Source organism: Mytilus edulis, chromosome 1 (genome assembly GCF_963676685.1).
Source record: "Mytilus edulis chromosome 1, xbMytEdul2.2, whole genome shotgun sequence".
In the NCBI taxonomy this organism is placed as follows: Eukaryota; Metazoa; Mollusca; class Bivalvia; order Mytilida; family Mytilidae; genus Mytilus; species Mytilus edulis.
In genome coordinates, this window is record NC_092344.1 from 36501498 (window position 1) to 36523229 (window position 21732).

At 30.6% G+C, this 21732-nt stretch overlaps 1 protein-coding gene across 5 annotated transcripts in view; it reads right to left on the bottom strand.

Moving 5' to 3' along the window:
* Positions 1-21732, bottom strand: part of LOC139512066 (cAMP-dependent protein kinase type II regulatory subunit-like) — a 50540-nt gene that overhangs the window by 22815 nt on the left and 5993 nt on the right. For all 5 annotated transcript variants that reach the window (XM_071299388.1, XM_071299405.1, XM_071299427.1 and 2 more), the window contains exons 2-6: positions 19434-19469; positions 17550-17599; positions 13899-13982; positions 6904-6945; positions 554-618 (exon numbers count right to left, since the gene is read on the bottom strand). In XM_071299388.1, the coding sequence (XP_071155489.1) occupies positions 554-618; positions 6904-6945; positions 13899-13982; positions 17550-17599; positions 19434-19469 (277 nt within the window). The remainder of the gene's footprint in view (positions 1-553; positions 619-6903; positions 6946-13898; positions 13983-17549; positions 17600-19433; positions 19470-21732) is intronic.

A 21732-nucleotide genomic window follows, 5' to 3' on the forward strand; every position in this document is an offset into this window, starting at 1 on the left:
TATTTTAAATGAAATATTTAGCCTATTTTTTAAGTGTCGTAACACTTTTGACCTCCAGCTGTAGCATAAACAATGAAATTTTATAATTAATGGGTAAACATGCATATTATTCACTGCGTACATTGCTGAAGAAATACTGTGATGTGTTTAAGGCTTTTATAATTTTTTACAAAATGTATTGCCCTCTTTAATTTTTTTCCGGATTTGTCAAGAGATTAAGATGACACAGGCAAAGATTCAAATGACCAAGAAAGATTTCTGTATCCTTTGCTCTTGGTAGGTAGTTGTCTCATCGACACTCACGTCACATCTTCTATTTTTGTCAAAGTTAAGCAATTGTATCAGTATCGCATTTCCCTACTTTTATAAGACCATGAATTAAATATTTATTTACTTAAGTGAAATATTTTGTAAAACTGATAAACATAATGGGAAGGACAGATTTAAACACAGATATTATTTCTCTTTAGAAGTAAAGAATTGATCATTTCATTTCCACATCATTAATTTAAGAAACAACTGATTTCCATGAAAACTAAGGGAAGTAACTTACCTGTCTATTACATAAAAGTTATCTCCATCATCACCTTGGTCAATTACATGCTCATCTGGTAGTACCTGTAAGTACATAAGTAAATAAACAATTAGTTTAAATATCTCTGATCAAATAACATCACAGTATCGGTAAATTAAAATTTATCGTAAAATTGAGAATGGAAATGGGGAATGTGTCGAAGAGAAAACAACCGGACAACAGAGCAGAAAACAGCCGAGGTCCACCAACAATATTAAAACATAATTTATTTAATATCAACCCGTAATTATCTCAATGGGTAAAAGAAAGACATTGAAATGGATGAAATGAAGGAAGGTTTGATGACCAGACCATGAAGAAATTTCGGAACAATTTATTACTTCTTTTAAGCTGGTCAGTTTTAGAAACAAACAATGATTATTTCTTATTGGATTTCTGTAACATCATCTGTCAGACTTTGCCACTTGAACAATTGTATCTAACACTGCATGGGCAAATCCTCATTAATCATCCCATAGATTTTCTCCTTACTAGATGTACTTGCTTCCTATTGTAGGAATATATACCAATAACTATATTTAATTGTGATGTTACATTCATTCATGGGTTTTCAGGGCATTCTTATCTTGTGAGATTTACATGAAACTATCATCTTTAATTAGTGCAAACAGTTTTACCATAGTCAAGATCATGTTCAATCACTACTTTCTATAGCTATATCTCTTTGTAATCCTTTCCAGGCTGGATACAATCTATTTATCTATCATGTCTAATAAATACACCCAATAAAAATCAACTATAGAGTCACAATGACAACCTGTCATGCTGTTCTGTAGGTAGATTAAGACCAAACGAAATCAGTCACACTTATTAACAACCAATTACTTGAATCATTTTATTTAGTAATGATAACTGAAAACTCCTTTATAAGGTAATTTACCCAGGAAATCAATTACAGCAAGTGAATTGTGTAAGAAAAGAATTTATCACTATCTGATTTGTGTATAACAAAATTCTATCAATGTTCCGCTAATAAGAAAATAGCTAATCAGGAAAAGAGAGTCAACCTCATACATCACTTGGATAACCTCCAGACTATATCAAATAGAAATCAAACTTGCATTAATCATACCACTCAGAACTAAGAAGTCTGACTTATCACTAAATGAACAAATAAAGGCAGAATGGAAAAATAATTTGCAGTCAAGAGTAAAATACATTCAGATTCCATATATCATAACAGTTTGATACGTAATATGATGGTTTTGAGTGGAGGTGGACATTATGTCTACTGTTTCAAGTCAATGACCCTGCATGGTGAAGGTAAAAGAGGTCACTTTAAATTACATATATTTATCATGGTATTTTTGCTGCAGAATTTTTTTTTTATATAAAGGACTTTTACATCTTAAGAATTCAATTTCAAATACTGTAAATTCAGAAATTATTGTGATGTTTTTATTATTGCAAATTAAAATTAGAAAGATCATATCATAGGGGACATGTGTACTAAGTTTGAAGTCGATTGGACTTAAACTTCATCAAAAACTACCTTGACCAAAAACTTTAACCTGAAGCGGGACAGACGGACAAACGAACGGACAGACGGACGGACGAACGAACAGACAGACGGACGGACGGACGCACAGACCAGAAAACATAATGCCCCTCTACTATCGTAGGTGGGGCATAAAAATGCAACATGGTTATAATCGCAATAATCTAAACTGGTGTCTGGAAATTTTTTATATGAATGAAAGAGGAGTTTTCTCAGAAATCAAAATCTCATTTTAGTCTTATATGGCAAAATTGCAATAATTTATGAATTTACAGTAGTGACTAAAAATTATCAGGAATTTTTACAACAACTGGGGCTTAAATTAAAATATTGTTTGTTTGCCCTTTACCGACCGACCCTATAAATTTGTTCCGCCTGAAAATCTTTTATTTGTATTTACCTACAAGATTTAATTTTATTTTGTTTTTCCGTTCCTACAAATAATCTTATATGTGTATTTCCCGCTCAAAACTTTTTTACCGGAATCCTCGGGTTTTATCTTTCCCGGATAAGGTCTAGTCCGTTTGGTATCACGTGAGCGTTTGACATGAACACTTGCATTTAGAGTTTCAAAGCATTTGTTTGAAATCATGATATGACGAACGTTTGTGTCTTTATACTTGAAGAGTAGAATTCATTAAAAAAAAAGTTCGTCCAATACAAAATTTTTAACGTGTGTACAAACTATTTTGTAAACGGACGTTGTTTCCTATGTAGGAATGGCCTTTGGTGATCGGTGGATCAGGGTGATTATGTTAACGATGCCTTCAACAAGCATTGATATATTATTTATATCTGACATGAACCAAAGGTCTGTAAAGTGGAGAATATTTGGCAGTAAAATCGCCAAGTTTTCCCATACAGATCATTTATAAATGAGATGAAAAATACGTGACAATTGAGTTTCAAGTCTTGTATCATTTTTATTGGAAACCCAGGCACATACGAACATTTAAACACTCTAGGGACTGTCTCTACTAGTAATGTATGTCTGCCCGGGCATATTTTACCAGGACAAAGTTATCTCTAACAGAAAACCTTTAGGTCGAGGTAAGCGTACAATGAACGTAGGTCAGAATATTAGTGTAAGTTAAAACTCTTAAAAGTTCCAGGCATATTAATGTTGAAAATATGCCGCACAGCCCTATATTTTGATATTTGAAAACAAAATAGTAGTGCATATGAATTAATTTCACATTCTACATGATATGTTTTTTTCAAAACTTCCTGGGACCTTATACTAGTCTAAAAGTCCCAGAAATTTATAAGCAAAAACATACTTAAACAAAAGCAATACAGACAAAAATGACGTCATGCAGATTATGTATCTATAAAATAAAATGTTATAACTACCTGCCTACCCATGACAAAAAATGTACCTACCTCAGTTATTTTTTGGGAAAGAAAAATAAAATATTTTACCTACCTACCTACCCTGTTTCAAAACATAGGGTCGGAAAAGGGCAAATAAACAATATTTTAATTTAGGCCTGGGTAATAGTGAACAGAATCTAAATTCAGCCTAAGTATTTTCATTTCTGAAATAAATCTGGCAAAATAAATAGACAGGAGCATTTTATTTTGACAATCATATCTAAGGACTGTTAATGTAAAATGTTAAAATTTTAATATTAATCTGACAACTGTGACAGTTATTTTCATATCTATTCCGAACACTTCAACAGTTCTACTGTTTCATTAATATCCTCTAATCTCATTTTTGAAAATGTACATTAAATGTATCAACAGAAAAAAAGAGAAAATTTTCATTAATAGGCATAATCATCCTCTGATTAAATTTTTACTTGGAGACTTGGTTATGTTATGAACGAAATAGCTACAAGGAATTAACATTTAAAGATTCCAATCCAGGCGATTTCAGCTTTATGTTTGAAAGGAAATAATTATATCATCATTTAGTATAACTCAATACAATAATCAATGCAGTTATTACAAGTGAAGGCAATTCATTACGCCATAATTAGTTCATTAACGCCCAAGTCCATTCATCAAGTCTATAAACTGTATGATTTCATACGATGCATTTAAAAGGACAAATTCTTCAACATTTCAAATGACTTAATAAAGATCAATTACTTTTTTTTTTATTTCAGCTATTAAAGTAATGATGTACTTGTAAATAAAACCAGTCTAGGTCAAAAACTGCATTTCTGCATAAGTAATTATTGTGACTAGAATTGACAGTAATTAAGGTCATCAGCTATTACACTTTAAGGGGATCATAGTGTAGAGTCATACCATATGGCAATATACATGATTATTTAGGATTTGTTTTGTTTGTTTATCAGGTCTTCCTTATTTAATAGTTGGGTATTATTATGATTGATAAAATTTACTAGTAATTTGACCCTGAAGGAAACCAATATTGTGTAAAATATGCTGAAGCTTTAAAGGAAAAAATGAGCTAATGTTAGAAATGCTATGAAAAATAGATAAATCCATCCATAATTACATAAAGTCCTTAACATGTATTTAATCATACCAGAAAAAACAGATTGAATACGATCAGGTCCATTATAGCTTATTAATTGGCATCAATTTTTATTATTAATCAATTAGAAAATAAGGAAGAAGAAGAAGGTATTTTATTTCCAAAGGGCATAAACATTAAGGTAATTTAAGTGAAAATCATCAAGACCCCTATTTTGTCATGAGAAAAATAAAGATGAGCATGCATAAACAAATTTTTACTGCATTATTTCCTCCATATAAAAACTGCTTTTAATAAATCTCAACTTTTTATTTGGTCACAATAAATCACAATAAAAAAGCAACAGAATAATTTTTGAATTACAGCAATATAAATTTACTTATAAATACATAAATGGTAAACGGTACATAAAAATTCATAAAGAATGAAACAGTTGAACATAAATATTTATTAAGCTTTGTATTATTTAGGGATTTCTTAACCGTTGTTTGTTTACGACTTTAAAAAGTGAAAATAGGAAATGTGAAATAAATTAAGGTGAACGGGTTTAAATTGTCAGGTTGTTCACATGTATTTACAATTTATCACTTGAATCAATGTTTATCATACATAGTATTAGGCCAATAACAGGACCCTTGGATACATTCTTACAGTAAGAATGCATTTAATACTCCAATTCTACCTGTTCTATTCAAAGCAGATTAAAGGTCAGAAGTAAAATGATAAAGTTGAATACCTTTCTAAGCCTTTGTCATCAATATGAGATAAACACATGAAACATACAATTCAATTTCCTCAAGATCTAGAGCATAGCTAAAGAGAAAAATTGATTTGGCAATGCAGTTCATTGCTCGATTCTAGATACGCGAAATACAAACAAATTAGATCAAAATCAAAAGGTGTAACAAGCTACACAGTTGTTATCAAGTTTTTCCATGTCCTAATTAGTTCAGGTGTGATTTTATTCCTATTACTTTTATTTGACCCCAAAATCAACATATATACAGGTACCTTTATTCACATTAGTCCCTGCCCTTTAGCTATACATTTACAGATTATGTTTTATTATACATTTTCAGGACTAATACTTTATACTAATAAGATTAAAAGGAAAGTTGATATTTGTCAAACCTATGTTCATTACTGTGAGAGCATTATTTTGATATAGATCATTTAAAATCAGTTAGAATTTTTCATATTACATACATAAAACAAACAAAAAAGAGTAAAAGGAAATTATGCTTCACCTGAATAGTGGATTGATTGTGATAAAACAAGGTGTTAAAAGTAATGAGATCAAGGTCAAATCATACGCTTCAAACTTACAAGGTCATTGCAATCTAGAATTCTGTCTAACAAAAAAACTTATTTAGAATTTATATAACTACTTAAATCAATGAGCACTAGTAAATGTAAATGAAAACAAGATATAGTTAAAATGACCGCTGGCCATGGTCAGACAAAGAAATTACACCAAAAATGCTTCTTGAGAACCAGTATGATTTCAGTTTTACTTAAAGAGATTTTACATTGAACCAAGAAAATTTGTCAATTTTATATAACGAGTCATGAGCACATAATATAGATGTCTCGTTTGAAGTTGCATAACTCTGCAAAGACAAACTTGTCAATTTTGAATAAGTCCATAAAGCTCTAATGTTTCAAACAAGTTTTGAAGAGATGTGTGACAAATTTTATAAACATTTGTGCCTTGAATGCCCGACTTATTTTGAAGTCCAATTCCTGCAACTCCAGGCCTAACACTCATAAAAATTAGGAGCATGATTATCGTACTCAGAATAAGAAATCCACCAATCAAAATCACAAAAAAATGTCTGTATTTAGACAATTATAATCTCATAACTCGATCTTAAAATGTAATATGAAAAAAACCTATTCTTTATTCTATACCTAATATATTATCATACATATGTATTGAATTATTGGTATTCCTAATGAAACTTGAAAAATAAGTGAATCTTCAATCATGCCTTCCAATAGAACTTGATAATTAAGGGTGTCTATAGAAACATCACTATGATACTAAAGTTATTCATTGTCTCTAGTCAAGTTCTGATCCACAATAGATCAGTAGAATTTTAACAAACAGCGCTGTAATGTTAAAACATCTTTTTATGCTGGTAGGACCCTTAAAAGCTTCATGCTTATAGTTATAGTCCAAAAAAGTAAATAAAACTACACTTTTTTCTTGAAAACAAATCGAAAACATAGAAGGTAAAAAAGTCAGAAAATAGAAATAAAATAATATATTATGATATGTCTTAAGTAGCGTTATTCCTTAATTTCAAAATAACCGAAAAACCAATCTTTCAGTAGCAACATAAAATAAATACACACCTTCTTTTCAAACATGGCATCTAACACCTCTTGCATCTGTTCCTACAAAACAAAACAAAAAGTTACTTTTTACACAAGGATATCATTAGTTATTCTAATGTTCAAAAAAAAAAAATAAAAAATCTGTAGGTTATTTTTCCTAAACCCCAAACCATATGCCAGTCTTGACCAGCTGTATCACTACATATAATTAGCTGGGCTTCTGTCCATTCATTTATTTTCGTGGCTATCAATTTTCTCGGATTGAGTAAAAGTTACATTTTTGTGGATATCTAATTTAGTGGTTTTGCCATCTTCCATACAAAGCCTTTAGAAACAAGAGGCTCTCAAGAGCCTGAATCGCTCACCTGAATTTTTTTGGTTTAATCTCTCATCAATGATTATTTTGGCTTTTCAATTTATTTAAATGTTCTTTGAATCGTCCTATTTTCTTCAAAAGCAAAAAAAATCATTTTCTCCTATGTTCTATTTTAGCCATAGGAGCTATGTTTCTTGACATACAAGGAAATGAAATATAAAATTTATACTAGATACTCTGAAACTCTGAAACTCATTTAGCCTAAGTTTGGCTGAAATTGATACAGCAGTTTCATAAGAGAAGATTTTTTAAAGTAAGTCAACATGATGAACAAATTGTGAAATAAGTCTTTAAAGGGCAATAACTCCTAAAGAGGTCAATTGACAATTTTGGTCAAATTGACTTATTTGTAGATCTTACTTTGCTGATCATATTTGCTGTTTACAGTTTATCTTTATCTATAATAATATTCAAGATAATGACCAAAAACTGCAAAATTTCCTTAAAATTACCAATTAAGTGGCAGCAACCCAACAATGGTTTGTTTGAATCATCTGAAAATTTCAGGGCTGATAGATCTTGACCTAATGAACATTTTTACTCAATGTCAGATGTGTCTAAATGCTTTCGTTTTTGAGATATAAGCCAAAAACTGCATTTGACCCCTATGTTCTATTTTAAGTAACGGCGGCCATGTTTTTTGACGGATCAAAAATCAAAGCACACACTTTGTGCAGGATAATCTAAGGAACAATCATGCTAAGTTTTAACCAAATCCATTCAGTAGTTTCAGAGGAGAAGATTTTTTAAAGTTAGCAAATATGATGAACAAATTGTGAAAAATTGTCATTAAAGGACAATAACCCCTTAAGGGGTCAATTGACAATTTTGGTCATATTAACTTATTTGTAGATCTTACTTTGCTGATCTTTTTTGCTGTTTACAGTTTATCTTTATCTATATTAATATTCAAGATAATGACCAAAAACTGCAAAATTTCCTTAAAATTACCAATTAAGTGGCAGCAACCCAACAATGGTTTGTTTAATTCATCTGAAAATTTAAGGGCTGATAGATCTTGACATAATGAACATTTTTATCCCATGTCAGATTTGCTCTAAATGCTTTCGTTTTTGAGATATAAGCCAAAAACTGCATTTGACCCCTATGTTCTATTTTAAGTAACGGCGGCCATGTTTTTTGACGGATCAAAAATCGAAGCGCACATTTTGTGCAGGATATACTAAAGAACAATCATGTTAAGTTTCATTCAAATCCATTCAGTAGTTTCAGAGGAGAAGATGTTTGAAAAATTGTTAACGACGACAGACGACGACGTCGACGACAACGGACGCCAAGTGATGAGAAAAGCTCACATGGCCTTTTAGGCCAGGTGAGCTAAAAATGTATTTTGTTGAATATCTGAATGTGGTTCACCTGTTCCCATGAAACCCACAAAAATTAGTATACCACAAATAATAGTGAATCCACAGTATCATTAAATATTAAGATATTTAAAAAATCTGTCAGGCCAAAATAAAAAGATTGTATGTTTGCCCAAACGCGACCGACCCAAAATAAACCCGCCGACTCAAATTCTTTTTTTGACGTTTTTTTGAAGAATTTTTTTTTTTTCAGATTTTTTTTGGGTCCGCTCCGTCATCGTACAAAACTTAATGTTTGTCGTTTTTGCGTTTGAAAGTAACTGTGAATAATATTTAAAAAAAGCGTATAAAAGACGCAGTTACTGAGTTAGTCGATATTCGATGTTCTCTGTTTTTATCTTCTGATTTAACGAACGTAAAGAAGTAAAACATGTGAAGTGGCAGTTTTTTTTACGCTGTAGTTGTCTGTACTACCAAACCCTTACCTATATGCTCAATGTTAATTTCATCGTGTTATCGAATATCTGATAAGAATATTCAGGTAGATTTGTTCAAAACCATGTGCAATCGAATATTTTCAATGTTATTCTGACAGGAAATGGATCCGGAAGTTGCGAATTTACAATCTTGCAAGAAGATTTTGTTTTTACTGAATAAAAAGGAATTATTTCTTGATAAATTGTTGTCTTTAATTATAATCTTTCTTTATCATGTAAATTAGATGCCCTTTTATTCAAATAGTTCAAATTTACAAGTCTCATTAGACAAGATCAGTACGTAGTCCAAATAATTATGACGTCTTGAAAGGCTATTATATTTTTTTTCTTTGACGCCTTACATCAACGTCATAACGCCAAACTCATATATTCAGTTGGACTTTGATAGGGAATTTACTGCTTTATAAAAACGTTTAGCTGATTTCTCCTCAAGATGCTTCATTTAAGGTGTATAAAATATATTTTTGAACCAAACTCGGTACATTTTGACCAACCTGAATTTCCGGATAATGTAAAACAATGGTTCCGGAAATTCGGGTTTTACCGAGTTTGGTGTAAAAATTATTTTATAATCTCCTAAAAAGAAATCCGACAAACGTTTTAAAAAATGCAGTCGACATGTTCCCGCCTCGGATGGAATTGTTACTTATATTATTATTTCTGTAGGGATTAATTGGAAATATTTTCGTAAAACAAACACATAAAAGGTAAGAATTTTTATATATGCATTTTGTTTTAGCCTTCTTTGAAAATTTGATGGCTAAATTGGGTCTCAAAGTTGAGAGCAAAATATGCTCTCAAAGTCCAACCGAAAATGGCGGCTTCAGCATTATGACGTCGAAGTAAGGCGTCAAAGAAAAAAATTATAATAGCCTTTCAAGACGTCATAATTATTTGGACTAGATCAGTACGTTGCTGTTTGGGAGAATTTGATAAAACTATAATTGTTCACAGAATCAGAAATATAATCTTAACTGAATGTAACTCCCTCTGAATAATTTATTGCAATATAAATCACTTTTGACAAGAGAAATCTGACTTTTGACAGAAATATTTTTTTCACATGTGCAAAAGTAAAAACATGTTATGGACGCCATATTGGATTTTTATACAAATTTGTGAGGAAGCCTCTAGAACCATGACCTAAAAATAAATAGTCTTCAGAAAACGTTAACTTTATGCAATTATATTTTATCAATGATGATTATTTTCAAAAATTTAAACTTAATTATTTAAAAAAATAAAATTATAACAAATACGTTTTTAGTTTGGAGATTCTACAGAACATGCTTTGATCTATTTATAGCCAAATTAGTTTACCTGTGTGATAATGTAAATACAAATTTGTTTTCAAAACATAAACAAGACACAAACTAAGGATGGTAGATAATAATTCATATAAATATTTTAATAGAAATAGGATTTAAAAACTGCAAACAAATTTAATCATAACATAATCAGCTGATACTTTTTTTTACAAAAACATCGTGTTGATGGAACTGTTGAAAATCACTTCATAAATCCACCAGCCCTTTCACACAGCTAGCAATTGTCAGTGTTATAAACATCTCAGGATACAAATCATATAGTAGACTAATTTATTTATAGAGGTTTTAAATTCATGGCTTTTGGTTTTCTCTACAAAGGTTTGACGGAAAAAAAAGATATACTGTTTTAAGATCTTTTAATATTTTCATGCAAATTCTGATAAAAAAAAAAAAAAAAAGAATTTGCCTACCTACCTACCCACACCCAGTCATCATGGGTCGGGTTTGGGCAAACTGAAATATTTTTAATTGTGGCCTCAAATAAGTGTAGGTTATTTTTCCTAAATCACAAGACAAATACCCAGTCATGACCAGCTGTATCACTACATATAATTGACTATTTCTTTATCATGTTTATGTATGCAATCAGACTTAATAATATATATATTCTGACAGATTGTTGTGATTGCAAAGAGTATGAAAATGGGTTCATGGATGGATGGTATAACAAACTGTTATTACTATCCAACTTATAGATGTAATTGGCAAATGGAAGGTTTGTGTGCATACAGTGTACTGGTTATACTGAATTGAATATGGCCAAGCAGCCATGTTACTTTCTAAAGCAAATATGACATTTTTTTCTATATATATGTAAATCAAATAAAAAATGTATTCCTTAATATATTTTTTTTCAAATACATGCAATACAGTACAGGCAAATGCTAAGCGCATTTTTTTTTCTTTTGTTGATCTTCTTAATATGCCTAAACTGATTCAATTAACTCTTTTAATAACTGTCATATTTTACTGAAACCAGGTATTGCTTTTTGAATTTTTAAATACATTCTAATTAAAAGTTCTTTGAGATCTACCAAAAAATCTTTGATTTCAAATATTTCTTGCACAATATTAAATAGAATTACTCAGAGATTATGAGTGTCAGGTACTATTGTACTCAAGTACATAATGATTAATATGGCTCTTTTAGAAAAGCTTTACATATTAAGTTTAAGTCCCTTCTGAAACATAAATCTTTTAATATTACACTAATGCCAAGGCCAATTTTTTTCTACCATAAGATAAGCACCCATACTACTCACAACAAGTTTAGATATAAGGAAAACTTTATATCAATGACTTGTAAGATTCTAAATACTTTATTTGAAGAAAACAGGATACAATATCAATGACTTTAACTGAACTTTAGAAAAACCTCCTGAATTTCTTATTTAGAATTAATATTAGGAACCTATATATTTAATTAACTACTGGTTCTTATAAACAAATCCTTATGAGGATTATCTTATAATCCATGAAATCATGTTAATGACCTTAGTCACCTTAACCAGACATGTACATTTCATATCGGAATTTTTTTTTTTATCAAACTGAACTTTGATGAGCTGCATCAACGAAATAAAATAAAATGAAAAAAACAAATTGATTGGAATACCATTCTTAAGTGGTCTTAAAACCCTATACAGTTTATACCCCACATAATCCCATTTAACCAAAATCCACCTCATACATTTAATAAGAAACAAGGCGACATACAGATTAAATAAAAATATAAACAACATGTACCAGACTTAAGTAATTAGTGAAATTGAAGCTCATTTTATGGTATATACTGATACATGAACTGTCATTTGAGAAAGTTGTATCTATTCTAAAGGTGAATTTCTATAGACTCAAGTCAGTCAAGTACAATTTGTGTCATGCATGTTCAGTGGTTTCTTTTTCTTTTTCTTTTTAATGCAACTTGCTTTTTAATTCAGTTATAGAAAACAGAAAATAACCAAAAAATCTATAATGGTCAATGTTGCAGATGTTTAAGTTTACTTATCTAGGTCGGTTGTGCAGATTTAACTTTTGGAATGCCTTCTAACTTTGTTTATTTTATTATTTGGAATTGGCTCAATGTGCCATATTTTTATACCATGTATCTCCACTTAAGGATATTCTATTCAAACGTATGTGGAAGGGTAGGAAGGGACCTAAAAATTGCATCATCAACCAACATTCTATCTGAAAGTAATTTTTAACACATTACTTGGATGTACTACCATCATGACCATAAGCGACCCACAACCCATGTCCAGAAATTCCCTTCCCACCAACCAAATCATTTTTAATGGAATTATTAAAACTATAACTATGTGAGTCATTGTTTATGAAAAATATCTATGTCAAAACAACAGTTAGAAAATTTCATTTTTCCACTACATAGATGAACAAGTTTTTTTTGACAGGATGACAAAACATTAAAATCATTTAAAAATCAAACAACTGAAATAGATTGCAGCTTATATCTGTTTCCATATCATTTCCACATATCATGCTTGAATCAAATGTCACTCCATTCAAAATAACATTTATTGGTATAAACCTATCAACAGATTCTGCATTCTGCACATCTATTTGTTAAGAACTATTCAATAAACCCAATCTAACGTTCTGTAACTGAGAATATAACCACCCACATTTAACCTTCAAAAACATGCCTGCAAGCTATAACAATCATTTTTCTCAACAAATTGCATGATATAGGACAAGAAAACCGAACTGCTGACATCTATCTATCTGAAACACATTAGAAGAGCTTCCTTTATTTTACTGCCATGCATAAACACAGAGAGAGAATTAATGTGTTTTCCATACATAGTTAGCTGAGTAAAGTTGATAATCACAAAACCATTAGGTCTTCATCAAAAGATAAATTTCCATAAGGAACAGCCATAATACCAGTTATTAATCTAACAGGACAATGGCTGCTCTTGACTGGGCCTCATTAAATTGTAAAATACAAAGAATTATGTGTGGAGTTAACTGTACCAGTCTTTAATGACCTATTTATGTATATTGATGACCATTATTTTTCAATCAATAACATGGTGAATCAATAATGAACTTAAAAAGCAAGTTATCTATTGGCAATTGTAATTCATCCAATGCAGGTAGAGCATGTTTTTTTTAATGTAAACTGGTGCAAAATCTAAACATGACTGAAGTTATGACGTAACTTTAATACTTATACAATTCTATTGCATTCATATGGTTAATTATGGTACAAATTCCACTTGTATAGGACAGTTTACCCAGAGGATACAACCAAAAAACCAATAAAGTATCATTCAAACAAATACTTTCTGTCAAACCACAAATATTTGGTAATAATCATGAAATTTGATAAATCAATTATACCCTTAAACCAATGCCCATGATGTTATTTCTCCTCAGATTGCTCTTGAAATTGTTGAAACAATGCAAGGAAAACCTCAAGCATATTTATTATTTACTTCAAAAATCACAAATGACTACTTACTGGTTCTAATGATCTAAATAATAAAATGTGTTTGACGGCTTCATTCAATCTTTGTCTCTGTTCGTCTGTTTTTGGATATACAACCTGCAATAACAAAAATCATGAATATTACAAAAAATTTATACAATGATAATTGAAATAATCTTTTTAATTATGTAAAACTTTCCATGGAAAACTAGAGGCTCTCAAGAGCCTGTGTCGCTCACCTTGGTCTATGTGCATATTAAACAATGGACACAGATAAATTCATGATATAATTGTGTTTTGGTGATAGTGATGTGTTTGTAGATCTTACTTTACTGAACATTCTTGTTGCTACAATTATCTTTATCTATAATGAACTTGGCCCAGTAATTACAGTGGAAAATATTTTCTAAAAATTTACAAAAATTTATGAAAAATGCTAAAAATTAACTATAAACGGCAATAACTCCTTAAGGAGTCAATTGACTATTTTGGTCATGTTGACTTATTTGTAAATCAAACTTTGCTGAACATTATTGCTGTTTACAGTTTATCTCTATCTATAATAATATTCAAGATACCAATTCAGGGGCAGTAACCAAACAACGGGTTGTCGGATTCATCTGAAAATTTGAGGGCAGAAAGATCTTGACCTGATAAACAATTTTACCCATGTCAGATTTGCTCTAAGTGCTTTGGTTTTTGAGTTATAAGCCAAAAACTGCATTTTACCCCTATATTCTATTTTTAGCCATGGCGGCCATCTTGGTTGGTTGGCCGGGTCACGCCACACATTTTTTAAACTAGATACCCCCATGACAATTGTGGCCAAGTTTGGTTTAATTTGGCCCAGTAGTTTCAGAGGAGAAGATTTTTGTAAAAGATTACTAAGATTTACGAAAAAATGGTTAAAATTTGACTATAAAGGGAAATAACTCCTAAAGAGGTCAGCTGACCATTTCCTTTGCATTGAGGTATTTGTAAATCTTACTTTGCTGAACATTATTGCTGTTTACAGTTTATCTCTATCTATAATAATATTCAACATAATAACCAAAAACAGCAAAATTTCCTTAAAAATACCAATTCAGGGGCAGCAACCCAACAACAGGTTGTCGGATTCATCTGAAAATTTCAGGACAGATAGATCTTGACCTGATAAACACTTTTAACCCGTCAGATTTGCTCTAAATGCTTTGATTTTTGAGTTATAAGCCAAAAACTGCATTTTACCCCTATGTTCTATTTTTAGCCATGGTGGCCATCTTGGTTACTTGGCCGGGTCACGCCACACATTTTTTAAACTAGATACCCCAAAGATGACTGTGGCCAAGTTTGGATTAATTTGGCACAGTAGTTTCAGAGGAGAAGATTTTTGTAAAAGATTTCTAAGATTTACGAAAAATGGTTAAAAATTGACTATAAAGGTCAATAACTTCTAAAGGGGTCAATTGACCATTTTGGTCATGTTGACTTATTTGTAAATCTAACTTTGCTGAACATTATTGCTGTTTACAGTTTATCTCTATCTATAATAATATTCAAGATAATAACCAAAAACAGCAAAAATTCCCTAAAATTACCAATTCAGGGGCAGCAACCCAACAATGGGTTGTCGGATTCATCTGAAAATTTGAGGGCAGAAAGATCTTGACCTGATAAACAATTTAACCCCATGTCAGATTTGCTCTAAATGCTTTGGTTTTTGAGTTATAAGCTAAAAACTGCATTTTACCCCTATGTTCTATTTTAGCCATGGCGGCCATCTTGGTTGGTTGGCCGGGTCACGCCACACATTTTTTAAACTAGATACCCCAATGATGATTGTGGCCAAGTTTGGATTAATTTGGCCCAGTAGTTTCAGAGGAGAAGATTTTTGTAAAAGTTAACGACGACGGACGACGACGACGACGACGACGGACGACGGACGACGGACGACGGACGCCAAGTGATGGGAAAAGCTCACTTGGCCCTTCGGGCCAGGTGAGCTAAAAATATGCAAAGCTAAAATGTGCTTTACATAATATGTATATCATTTTTTTTTTTTAATTTGGTAAGTATTAACTATTTACCATATAATTATATCAATAAAACATTCTTTTTTAGCTAGAATCCCACTGATTTCTAAGGGATGATGAAATACATTGATTCCCTAAAGATAATGATCAGCATATAACTATAGAATTATGAATTAATTTACTTCATATCACATTTGATATTCTATTTATTTACTCAATTATATATAGGTAAATGCTTGAATGATAATTTACCAAATATGCACGTTCTTTATAAAAAAAATTAATTAAGCTTATATACAGGATGTAGTGGGCAGGTATTTTCTGATTTACTTTCATTTATATTAATTCTATGTTTAAGTCTTTCAGTACTCAAGAAGTTCCCTATTACAAATAATTTATATAAGACTACAAATTGACGATGCAAGGACAGATGATCTACAGTACACAAACACTAAAGAACTATAAAAGTTAGGGAACAGATGTGGAAACGTGCACGTCTTCGGGTAAAAGTTCTTTTATAATCACGTCTAAGAAATTTGAACAAATGAAAACGTTTTAAAAAAGTCAATCATATTCTAAATGCAAGATGCATGTTTAGAGAGATGCAAAATTGGCAGTAAACTTCAAGTCTAGCAAAACATAAGCTTTTAAAACCATTGCAAATTTTATGGCATTAAAAAAAGTAAAGTCATGCGTTCAATATATCAAACTATTCACTTTCATTTAACTTTTTTGAAAAGCACTTTATGCCCATTTGGGCCAATGGCTTAAAACATTATACATAATATACAGTTTACATACATGTATATATATATAAAACAAGAATGTGTCCAAAGTACACGGATGCCCCACTCGCACTATCATTTTCCATGTTCAATGGACCGTGAAAATGGGTTAAAAATATAATTAGGCATTAAAATTAGAAAGATCATATCATAGGGAACATTTGTACTAAGTTTCAAGTTGATTGGACTTCAACTTCATCAAAAACTACCTTGACCAAAAACTTTAACCTGAAACTCGCACTTTCATTTTGTATGTTCAGTGGGCCGTGAAATTGGGGTCAAAAGTTTAATTTGTCTTTAAAATAGAAAGTTCATATCATATGGAACATATGTACCAAGTTTCAAGTTGATTGGACTTCTGCTTCATCAAAAACTACCTTGACCAAAAACTTTAACCTGAAGCGGGACAGACGGACGGACGAACGAACGAACGGACGCACAGACCAGAAAACATAATGCCCCTCTACTATCGTAGGTGGGGCATAACAATGAAAATAAACAATGCAGACACTTTAAACTGACCTCATATCAATGTACAATTAACTGTACATATTTGGAGTAAAATAATCATTCTCCTGTGTGTTCACCAGATGCATTACCCTAAATTCCTTAATGGTTACCTACATTGAATAACGTACCTAAAGTTACAAATTGTGACCATCAAAAACAGTTAAAACCAGAAAATAAAAGTTCTTTGGCTGCCCAATCATTTTGAGGAAACCCTGCTTCTTTAATTCTTACTGTTGATATTTTAATGAGACACTTTAATAAGGTGGCTTATGTCTATCTGTCATTCTCTTTTCAAAAATGAGCTTACAAATTTTCAAATATAACACAGTAAAATAAGATATCAAATTTGGAATCGCTTTTTTCATTGTACTTACTTTTTCGTCTAAGTCTTCGTCATCAGCAGGATCATATCGTTCAGCAGATACTGAAAATAATAAACATTTAAAACTTGTATGACAATGTCAGACATGCAAAACAATTAAAAAAGCTGAGAAAAAATGTCAAACATTAAAATCTAAGGAAAAACGACAAAAAGGAGAACTTATAAAGCTGTTATAAAGCTGAAGTACAGAGTATGTTATGTAAAAACAAAATTCATATTAAAAAAAATGCCTGTAAATTTCAGGTATAGGACAGTTATTTTTCAGTTGTTATGTTGGTTGATAACTTTTGATGTTGCCAATTTTTATGGACTTCCACCTTTTGGAATTAACCTTGGAGTTCATTAGTTTTCACTGTTTTGTTATACTTTTTTATTATATACAAACCATAAAGTCAGTAATGAAAGTTTTCTACAACAATTTTTTTTCTTTCTATGACACAGTACTAGAGCTTTAATTGAGCACAACTTGCCACAAGTAATTGTTTTTAAAAACTCCAAAAATATCTTTAAACTCATTTTTTTTTATACAAATGAACATGTACATTGTGTATTGAGTAAATTGAATTTGTAAGTAAACTTTCAGCTTTTGAAATAAATTTGTACTTTAACAAAGGATTTCAATAAATATACTGGTATCTATTGATTTGACACCACTATAAAAGAAGATTCTAAACCTAACCACATGAACATGTATTCCATGCATGTAAATTACACGGAAATCAAAGACAATCAAAATCACTTATGCTCTAATACACTTTCTGTATTTGGCATTTTCTAATTTCTATAGTCTCTACAGACTACAGTACCAAGTTAATCTAGAAATTGTGTTTTCTATGATATATACATCTTTGTCCAACATGTTTGTACTTTAATATATTGTTGAATCGCCATTTTTCAGCATTTATGTCTTTCCATTTACTTGTCAATCAAGAAAATCAGATGTTCTGCCAATTTCCTGTTTTATTTCATGTCCAACTTTGTAGGGAAATAAAGTCAATCTATTCTGCAATATCATTAGGATATTTTTTATTTGAATCCCCAGGTCCTTTTCATCGATAAGTTACAAAGAAAGATTATTTTGTATGGATGACGTAACAAAGTTACATTGGTGTAATATAATGATTTTCTTTCTGCAATGATAACACAGGGAAATCTTTGAAGATGGAGGTTAAATTTAATCAAAACTTATCATATCCCTTATTCCTTATTCATACATATCGAAACCTGATACGGTCAAATATGCAAAATCTCATCCAAATCATGCCCAACCTTGATTTTTTTACATAAACTACCCAAGCTTGTAATTTAAAGCTAGTGACACAAAATTTTTGGATTTTTCTAATAACTTATATATGAAATTTAACTTGAACATGTGGAAAAGAAAGCTGTGCATTTATGGTCGATCTGGTGACAATACAATTTTTCATGCAATCATTTAAAGCTCTAAAATTATCAGAGCAAAGCTATTGTAATGTTAACCTAAAGATAGACCTATCAAAACTGTCAAAACATTTTCTACTGTCATACAATTGAAAAATTCAAATAAAAAAGGGACCGGATATTTGAGTCCGATAGAGTGGTCATCACTAGTATTAATAATCTTTTGTATGCTGACATAAATAGAAAAATACAATCAATAAGGTTCCTCAAGTCTATCCTGCACAGATTCCCTGCACAATCTGTGTGTTGATTGGAAAAAGGAACCAGACTTTTTTCCAGTTCAGAAATAATGAGCTCAAGTTTAATCAATAACTCATTCGTTGCAACGATCATGTCTTTATAAATTGAGAATTAAATATTAATCCCATTTCACTGTGTTTTAATTCCAATAAACAATCGACAAATATACATGTTTATAGATTATACTTAACCTTACCAGATTGTCTTCTTGTGAACCCTCTGGTTGGTGGTTCTGAAAAAAATATATAAGCTATATACTAGTAGTAGAATTACATTTCAAAATATTTCAGTTCTGTATTTGACTACAAATAAGAATAAATTGTATTATGATTAATTAAATAAAATGTGCACTTTCAATTACTTTTAGCTTGATTCCATAATTAATTACCAACTAATTTACATGTATAACTTCAAAGATTCCAAGTTAAGAAACAAATTTCATCAAGTTTTTTAACTTTCAAAGTTATCAATACATCCTGATAATGGTCTACATCTTTTAATTCATAACTGACTCTTTTAATATCAAAATTTCAAATGAGAATATTATATTTGCGTGATACAATGTAAATCTATGTAGTATTTTAGGTTAGAACTTTTAGTATCTTTACAAAACTAACATTTTGTGACTATTGATAAAAAATGTGGTTTAATTCAAACTTAATCTCAATGAATAATAATAAAAAGAAATTTATACCAGTTATTTTCCTTTTATTGAGGTGTAAGTAGACCACAGGCTGTCACTTGGTTCAACTGTTTTCAGATATATATTCATATTTGTACTAAGATTATAACTTATTAGAGATCTAGGGTAGACAACAATGAGACAGCAACCCAATGACAAAATAATATACAGCCTGTATATAACAAATTTGACAGGTAAAATGGGAAAAAAATGCTAATCACTTCTGGATGACCTTTCCTTGCAAACAAGAAAACTTGATGTACTTTCCTATTATAAAGCTGTTTATGCATTTGTTTGAAAAGAAATATATAAGTTAATATGCTCAATGACCACTTTAATTAGATCAGATGTTGTACACATGAAACATTATCTGATTATAGAGAATCACACATGCTGACATGGATCATTGCCCTTTTGAGTTACATATCTACTATTTCAATATTTATTAAGGATTTAGCAGAAGACAATTAACATTACAAGTAGATAGAATTACCCAAGGACAATGATGAAAAAATATCTTTATCTGCAGTGTTCTCCCAAGGACCCTAAAGCATCATGGTAATGAAATGCTATATTGTTTGAATATGATGCTATTTGATGCTAATTTCTTTTTACTATAGATTTTCTAACCTTGTGACTGGATGCAATGCTACACATTCTAGAATGAGAAAGTCTGAAACAAGATGTTATATCAAAATTCCCTAGTTACCCTGATTCTTCTATGGATTTGCTATCATGATTATAAACATTGGATACCAACAATTAAATTGGTGGGCATTAGTAAACAATGAATTTGAATGTTCAACAAAGTATTACTTTTTTTTATCAAATACAGACTTTGGCAAATCCATATAAACATTTATCTACAAAAATACAATTTTCACTCAATCTGTGAAACTTGAAAACCAGGAAATTAAATGAACCCACACTCCACGCTATATATACATTTGCAAAGAGAACACTGCTACATGTATGTACTGCTGCAGAGATACCCCTCAGATACTGTCAGAAGGCACTGCAAATAAGCTCTTCTGGCACAACCTTACTACACAAGTTATCAAAATATAAATGCATTCTGTAGGAACCAAATTGCAACTATTACAAATATAAAAAGTTATATAAAAATAAAGATTATGTGGTTGAATTACATGTACTTTTTTTCAACTATGAAATAAATACTACCCAAATATTTTGAAAATCTTTAAACAACAAGAAGCAAATTAATGAACATTTAGTAAATGCAAATTATAGATGACATTGAGCCAATTAGTAAAATGGTGACAAATACCTGTACTGTGACCACTAACACCTCTCCTCCTCTGTTTACAATACTCCATAGAAAAAAGGATATTATTGACAGACTTAATCAATGCAATTTAATGAAGACTGCTGTGACAGAGAGTATATTGAACTACACAATACTGATGCTCCAGGAAATCAAATTACTGATCACAACATTTACTTGAGAGAATTCCGTACAAAATGCCATATTATTTAGAAGGAATAAATCTTTCACGTCTTTGCTCGGTATTTTCCTGTGCTTCGATACAAGAAATCCATTATATTTTCCATTAATGATTTGTCTTCCAATGTCTGCTATGAGTTTTGATGTAATATAACTCAGAATGAAACCCTATACAATTCTTGATGAGCAATACGTTTTTTTTCGCCATCCATAAACATGATATGTACGACAATGTGACAAGGTCTTGCAATAAATTCAGCTCAATATCTTATTACAATCGAATAATCAACTTCCTAATAATGAAATAAGAAATAGCCTCAATCTATAGTAGATAAATTTGTAGCACAT